At 41.5% G+C, this 8,390-nt stretch overlaps 1 protein-coding gene across 6 annotated transcripts in view; it reads right to left on the reverse strand.

Moving 5' to 3' along the window:
- The window catches only part of letm1 (leucine zipper-EF-hand containing transmembrane protein 1), a 54,712-nt gene that overhangs the window by 19,840 nt on the left and 26,482 nt on the right, over positions 1-8,390 (reverse strand). For 4 of the 6 annotated variants that reach the window (XR_799473.1, XM_010783009.1, XM_010783007.1 and 1 more), the window contains exons 10-12: positions 6,953-7,042; positions 6,554-6,586; positions 5,469-5,603 (exon numbers count right to left, since the gene is read on the reverse strand). Coding sequence is in view for 5 of the 6 variants with exons in the window: in XM_010783009.1 (XP_010781311.1) it covers positions 5,469-5,603; positions 6,554-6,586; positions 6,953-7,042 (258 nt within the window). In the remaining variant the exon portion in view is untranslated. The remainder of the gene's footprint in view (positions 1-5,468; positions 5,604-6,553; positions 6,587-6,952; positions 7,043-8,390) is intronic. The other 2 variants (XM_010783010.1, XM_010783008.1) reach the window with 1 other exon arrangement.

Here is an 8,390-nt window from a genome sequence, read left to right on the forward strand (position 1 = left end):
CACATACTAATACCTATGATTTTTTTAAATACTTTTTTTGCGAACCTAAACTATGCAATGAATAAGATTTTTGATATCTTAGGCACACACGCTTTGGTTTTCCCTATTTTTTTACCCCATATTAAACCTAACCGCCTTTTTATATTTATTGGAAAAGCACTATTAATACCCGGATGTTTCTAAAAATATTTTTTCGACAGCATCATGACTTTTGCTGTGTGTGTGTGTGTGTGTGTGTGTGTGTGGTGTGTGTGTGTGTGTGTGTTTGGTGTGGTGTGTGTGTGTGTGTGTGTGTGTGTGTTGTGTGTGTTTTGTGTGTGTGTGTGTGTGTGTGTGTTGTGTGTGTGTGTGTGTGGGTGTTGTGTGTGTAGCTGCTCGGAGTCGCAGCTGGCCTTCTGGCGGCGGCGCGCGCCGCGCCGAGCTGGCGGCGAGAAGCTTCACTTCAGTGTGTGACCCGACGCAACACGGTGATTTTCCCCTCAAATATTAATGTTTACATTGTGACATAAAATCAAACAATTTAAAATAAATGTTTGCCAAGAAATATAAATATACCAACAGATATATTATATATACTATTATACTACTAGTATATAGCTAGTATGTATCATATATATATATATCTATTATATATACTGTGTCCTCCAGAGTTTAATGTCGGACAGAGCTGTGCAGTTTTAGAAAAGAGGTCGCAACAAGGAAGGCAAAAATGATATACAAAATACTAAAAAATGTAACAGCACTCTCCTAAAACAGTGGTTCCCCAACCTTTCTCCAAGCAGGCCCCTAATCCGGTTCGCCACCCAGAATGGTATAATTCAATTGTATGTAGTTGGTCAAACCATTACATTCTTCCTGGCTAAATAACTAACGACAAAACAGACAAAAATAATCCAACTCATAATTGTATATTTTATTATGGATCGAACATGGAACTAAAGTGCTTGTATTCGGCAGATGATCCCTGTGCCACTGCGTGAAACAATGAGGCCCTAATCGATCCGGTTCTTTAACAGTATTTTAGAGTTATTTTTTTAGGGGAAAAACTAAAATCCCCCAAATTAGAAACCAGAATTTAGCATGATGTCATTTTCTTATGTATGAGTGTGGATTATGGGCTGCTAGCAAGAGCATAACGACCGGCTGGCAGTGGTGATAGTTAACTAAGTAAGACTTTAGTTCCCGACTACGGTACTTATATTGAGGTTTGCTTGAGTATTTCGCAGCTTTTGCTTCTTTGTAATTCTACCCCTCTACAGTTCAGAGGGTACATGGTGTCACTTCTTACTCCACTACATGTTTTAATACCTTTAGTTTACCGCCTTCTCAGATCGTGGATGATGATGTGAAATCTAATCAGTGTTAAATCAGACCTTTAGTTGCCAGCCTGGAGTAAATCCAACAAAGGGCTACCCTGCAGTATACTACTTTTACTTAAAGTCCATAAGTCCTTGATCTAGTTCTTTTTTTCTTTTCTTTTTGCACTTTCATTGTCCGTTACGTAGTAACAAGGTATGTATGTAAGCGACATGGGTTCCCTCTGGCATTTGACCCATGCCTAGTGTTTAGGAGCCAGTGGCCTGCCCATCAATGAACGGCGCCCGGGAGCAGTGTAAGGGAACGGTGCTTGCTCAGGGAATACCTCGGTAGGGCACTTGGTCTTGCCGGGACTGTGAACTGGTGACCTTCCAGTTGCGCAATCCAAGTCCCTATGAGACTTCGCCACCACCGGCGCCCCCCTTACACGTAATTGGAGCAACAGAACTCCGAGTTAAGGAAGTGGAAAACGGTGCATTTCTCCGTATGAATATGATGCCTTTCGGCCAGCTGATGGACAGATTGCTCGTGTTTCCGCAAAAATACTTATGGCAAACGAGCATTGTACACATCGAGCTCTGTAGATTAGATTGTCACTTTTGAACGTTCTGTTCTCCACACGGCAGCGTGCGTTGCTTCAACGGAGACGCTTCCCATTCACTTTGAATGGGGTGACGTCACACTTTGCCGAACTGCATTGTGGTTCCGTCGCGTCGCTTTGCCTCCATTGCTCGCTTCGAAAGCTTTGACGGAAGCGTCAGCCAATCAAATCATATGGCAGTGCAAGCGTCAGCCAATCAAACCGCGTGCTTGTGTGTCCGGGGCGGGAGATTAATGTGATTGGTTGTTGGTTGCGTGCCAGACACGCCCACCGGCAAGCGTCAACGCACGCTGCCGATTGGACGCTGCGTTAGATGTCAAAGGAGGTATATTCCTCATCTTACTTTGTTGATTTGGGCATTATAGCTGAAAGGCTTGTCGTGGGCTCGTCCACTTTTCTTTTAACTGCCGTTTGTGTTAAAAATGGGTAAATGTTATGGATTTTACGAGCAAACAATCTTTGTTTACAACTTCTTCCAAAGCTTCACTCGCCCCCCCCCCTGCAATAGCGCTGCGCCCCCCCAAAAAAACAAGCTTAGATAAATAGATAAATAAATAGAAATCTAAACAAACAAATTAACAAATAATAATAATAATAACTAAATAAATAAACAAATAAATCAACAGAAATAATAACCACATAAATAAATAACTACAATGCAGTGTCAGACATAAATAGTCATTTGATTTAATAAAAGGTAGGAAACTCAAATATGAAAATATCTCCCCGAAAAAACTTCAAACTCCACAATGCTTCACTTCGAAGAACAGCGTCACATACACAGCCAAAACCACTACAGCGATCTGATTGGCTGCTTCAGCGGGAGGAAACTTCCTGCGTTCTCTCTTTATATCACGGTGTCAAACCAGGACAAAGACAGAACGAGACGTTTGACGACAGACTTTTGGACACATTTAAACAAATCATTAGGTTTCACCTTCAGGGCGTTCGGCTGTAAATATCAGACAGTATTTAAGTGCGGGAGGTTTTATAGTCTGGATTACCCGCTGTTTGTAGAGTGATAGTAAAGTGAAATGAGTGTGAATGGTTCTGGCAGATTGAACTTTATAACATCGTTAAGAGTTTATAAGGTCGTAAATGTTTTACTGCAGCGCTGACTCACAGCTGGGGAACAACAACAAGGGGAACACTTCCAAAGAGCTGCTTCACATTTCTTATTTCAACAAGGAAGTGTGTGTCTCTCATTTTGTTTGTCTTTGGTGTCTTTTGTGTCTCTGTGTTGTCATTGTGTGTCTCTATTAACTCATTGTGTCTCTATGGACTCATCGTGTCTCTATGGACTCATCGTGTCTCTATGGACGCCTCATATGGTGTCTCCTATGGACTCGATCGTGTCTCTTTACAGTCACATTGTTTTAGCTGGGAAAAGAGGTTCATGGTTTCAGATTATAAAAACAACAGGAAAAGGCAGCCAATGTTGAGGCAGCAAGCCTTTTACTCACGACGGAAGGCTCGCTGATTGGTTCATTGAAACCGAAAACACATTAACATGTTGACCCTGGAAGATGGCCGCCTGGATGGGGGAAAAGTCAGAAGGATTACCAAAAGTTTTCTGAAGGCTGCTCATCAGAAGGTGGGAGTAAGTGGGAGGTACAAATACTTTGTTACTGTACTTAAGTACAGTTTCTGCTATCAGCACTTTACTCCACTACTTATTTTTCCTGACAACATTTTAGCTTTGGACTTCTTACATTTTTGAACACAAATACCTGTACTTTCTACCTTCTTACATGTTGAACACAAAATACCTGTAGCTTTCTACTTCTTACATGTTGAAACACAAATACCTGTACTTTCTAACAATTCTTAACATGTTGAACTCAAATACTAGGACTGTACTTTCCACCTTCTTACATGTTGACAGCGGCCAAAATACCTGTACTTTCTAGCTTCTCTCATTTCCCAAAGCAGGACCTGGTTTCCTTTAGTCTGAATGTGTTGTTTGGTGGCGTGATCGTTATTAGTTAGAGTCATTGGCGTGCCTAATTGTTTGAAACACCGATGCGCGTGTATCATCATGGTTCCTCTGCTCTTCTTCTAAAGAAAGAGGCGGCCAATGAAGAACGTTGTCATGTTGCCGTTGTTCAGCATGGAAAACATTCATTAGGCTAACCAATGCATTTATTTGTTCTAATTAAATATAAAAGGCGAGTGGTCAGGTACTGCTTTAAAAAAGCAGGGCTGGGGCTAAGTTATGGTACTTTTTACTGAAGTACATTTCAAGGCCTCCGTTTACCTTTGACTGAGTAAAGAAGCTTTAGTCAGTACTTCTACTTTCACCAGAAAGCAGTAGTTTTAAACACGAGTATCTGTACTTCTACCTGAGAAAGGTGTAGTACTTTTGACATCTGGTGTGTGTGTGTGTGTGTGGTGTGTGTGTGTGTGTGTGTGTGTGTGTGTGTGTGTGTGTGTGTTGATGGGCAGGGCAGACAGGTAGGTGTCCAGTAGGTTATCTGACATCATAAATGGTCACAAATTGTAATATTCCCTGTTAGCCTACAAAAGCTCGCCCGTTTGAGGGCGAAGGACTGTTCCTTCTCATGTAGCCATGCATTGATATGCGCTTAACTGTCCTGGATTGGAATTTAACACTGAGCCTGGCCTCACTGGTGCTACCTTGACTAAGGGATGTGTGGTTACTTTTGCGCATCTCTGGCTCCCCCAGTATCAGTCGCAGCCCTGGTAAACTTCATTTAAATCCTTTCCATTCCCTGAAAAAGGTTCCCCAACAATTCTCAGTAAACAGACTGAGACCGGCTCCCTAAGAGGATCTGAGCGTGAGAATATCTCCATTAAAAACCACAAGCATGTTCCTTCTGAATTAATGCTATAACTGGATCGTCTTAGTGATGTCCGCAGCAGTGCTGGAAGAGAAAGAATAAAACCTCCATCACTTCAATCTGAATCTGACATTTATACGTGGAAACATGAATCCTCCCACGGGGACAATGAAATACTCTTCTTATTAGGTCGGCGTTAACACCAGGCAGTATTTTTCGCCCGACAAAGGTTTNAATCTATCGATTAGATTAATAATAATAATAATAATAATGCATTTGATTTATATAGCGCTTTTCACAACTCAAAGACGCTTAAGATTAGAAGTAGGGTAGACATGTGGAGATTATCCGACTGGTCTCTTAAATGCGTGTCAACCACAGACCTTATTTCGGGCTATTTTCCAAAACCCTATGGAGAAATTGCATTGCTTTTTTGTCGAAGGAACCCATCCGCAGCTTACTTCCGGGTTTTAGGACGCGTCACTGCGGCACTCTATATCTTTGATGAAGGATTTGAAAAACCCCTTTATGTGAAAATTAACGTTTGTATGAGGATTAATGATATTTCTGTTTATTTTTCTTCTATTTTTCCTTTTGATATGTTGATTGTAATTTGATGTATAATAGTTTTAATGTATATCATTTTGATGCAACGATTACATTTCACCAAATACAAAGAAACAACCCGATTTGGATTCGGTTGATGGAACATTTTCTCTCTGCAATAACTACGAGTCAAATAGCGGCACCTCGTTGTATTCCTGGACGTCGTCCTTCAGGTCTTCGAGTTCCTCTTTCTCCAGAGTCAGCAGCCTCTTCTGGCCCTTCAGCTTACAGCATGCGTCACTCAACATGTCGATCTCCTCTTTGGTGATCTCCTCACCCTGAAACACAAACAAAGGATTTTAGAAATGTGCTCCTAACTGTCAGAAATGATAGGTCCCAGTTGTGAAATCATAGACAACTTTTAGTTACAGAAGGGATAAACATGGCATCTTAAAGTTGTATTTTCCCTCCAAAGTGGATACAAAGTAGGTCCAAAATGTCATATAACCAGTAACACATGTGCCTTTCATATAAAACCACATAAAAGACTCATCCAAACACACCAAATGGGTAAAGAGGGAAGTTATAGGGGACACTGGGATACTCCCCTTAACCCAAAAAGCCATTACCACATGATGGAGAGAACTGTGGAGCTACACAAGACGTTAGTGAGAGGGGAAAGGTTCAACATGGGTCAGTGATACTGTCTGGAAGGATCAACAAGCAAAAGTGAAGGAGAAGTCCTTATATTGAAGATGTGGGTCAAACAGAATTTGCAAATCAGCATTTAGCATTCACAGCACCAGATGTTTGGTGTTTTTATATAATAATTCAGGGAATATTGGTTCATTTTGTCCATGACTGCCATGGTTTGTGCACACTAGAAAGTATTCTCTGTTTAGGCTTCAAATGGAAAAAATATCAAATTCTAGTCAAACAATATTATTTTGAGTCAGTCTGTGATCTATCTGTTCATTTTGCTTTCATTTACCTTGTCTGCTTTCTATCCCAGCAGAGCTAAATATGAGCATTTCTGGTTTACCCTCACTTTACTGATGTCGTATATTTAACGTGTAATTTCCAGTAATTTGGATGATGTTCTTACTCATTCTGAACCTGAGGTAACATTGCAGGCTGAAATCGTTTTGGAAAATGCCAGAATTGTTTGCAAAAACTGTTCAACCCACATCTGGGTCCGCTCAGAAAGAGACCAGAGACTGTGAGTGCAGGGATAAACTGGTATAGATGTGAGGAAGGGCACTTGGGAGGAGACATCATTAAACCTAACCTGGTAGCGTAGGAATGTCTGCCACTGTTCGTACTGTGTGGTACAGAAGACGCCGGTGAAAGAGTGGCAACAGGTCAGAGACAAATAACATACAGTCTGCGTAATAATCAGTAAATAACAAACAGAAACTGGGTCCTCACAAATGATCAAAGTTAGGTTGGTATTAAACATGATACATTCATTCATTTAAATGCAAATACATATACAATGTTGTGAAATATCTGATATGCTAAGCACAGTTTCAGAGAGTTTGTTTTCTTTAGAATGGTACATAGAAATGTATGTAGAACCAAGAAATCTCCATATCCGAATCTCATCTTAGTGCAAACAAAATTGAAAGCCTGCAAGCCGTTCAAAATGTTTTACAGATCTCACGGACGGTATGTTGGGAGACGTTACCTTGACTGGTTCTATGACCGGCGCCGTGTCCCTCAGTGTCTCCGCCTTGTCAGCTTGAACCGGCTCCGCCTCCATCTCCAACTCAACCTCCTGTAGGACAGTGATGGCGTAATCATTATTACAAATAAACTAATAAAAGTCAAAGATGTCCGTCTTATAATCTATAGGATAACATACACATGGCTCCTCGTGAATGTAGCTAAAGTGTTCACACTTAATTAGCTGCTATGGGGACAGGTGTATAAGGCTGGGTATCGTTCCAAAATAACAATAACTAAGTAATGACCAATACGATTATAAAGTGTAGTAGCCCACGTCATATTCTTTCAGATTTCTGTACTTTGTTATCCATGTACATCCATCATCTGTCTACTGACCTGTGTTTATTTACATGCCTATTCATTTGTACACTGTATCTGCCACCTAGACTCACCGTTTTATGTATGTGTAATGTTTGCTATATTTCAAAACTTCAATACAAATATTGTTAAAAAAAACAAAACTAAGTAAAACAACGAAGTAATTCCCAAGACGTGTAAGAAAAACCTCTCAATTTCCAAAACTTGGCACTGAAAGCTTTGATTTTATTATTACCTCACCATACATTTTATAAGTGAAGTTTTATGTACATTAAAAGGTCCCATGTCATGCTTTTCTGGTTATTACCCGTCCCCTTGTGTGTTATGTAGCTTTTTATGCATGTAAACGGTCTGCAGAGTCACACACCCTCAAAGTACACCCTGAAGCGAGTAAAACTCTAACACAGAAAATACCTGTCTATGCTGCCCCAGAACGCCTCTTTTTCCATTTTTTTCTTCCTGGTCACAGTGATGTAACGACGACCAAAATGACCAATTGGTCCAAATGGACCAATCCGTGGAGCTCCTCAGACCCACACACTCACTCACTCAGCCTTATCTTTTCTCAGGCTGTGAGTGTGTGGTGAACAGCCTGGCTGTGAGTATGTGTGAGTATGTGTGAGTGTGTGAGTGTGAGTGTGAGTGTGAGTGTGAGTGTGAGTGTGAGTGTGTGTGTGTGTGTGCTCAGGCTGAGTTCCGCGGTGTCTTGCTGTCTCGCAGATCCCACGTAGCAACCAGGAAACAACACCAGTAATCCAGCTCACACTGTCCGCTCCTCAAGCCTCAAAGGGCAGAGCAGCGAGCCCCGCAACATCCCGCCAACACGGCACCCAGACCCCACGCAGCATTCTCATCTGTTTGTCATTACTGGTGTCCTTTTCTGGTTGCTAACGCCATTGTAACACATAATCTCTGATGTTCCGCTGTAACGGTGGTGGACTCATCAGAACAGAGTAGGCGAGCTGACCAATCAGAGCACAGTGGACTCATAGGGAGGGGCAGGAAGCTCCAACAAGCCGTTTTCGGAACAGAGAGTGAATACACATACTATACAGAGATGTGTTGAGGACCCAATGTGA

Source organism: Notothenia coriiceps, unplaced genomic scaffold, assembly GCF_000735185.1.
Source record: "Notothenia coriiceps isolate Sejong01 unplaced genomic scaffold, NC01 NC01_scaffold00024668, whole genome shotgun sequence".
In the NCBI taxonomy this organism is placed as follows: Eukaryota; Metazoa; Chordata; class Actinopteri; order Perciformes; family Nototheniidae; genus Notothenia; species Notothenia coriiceps.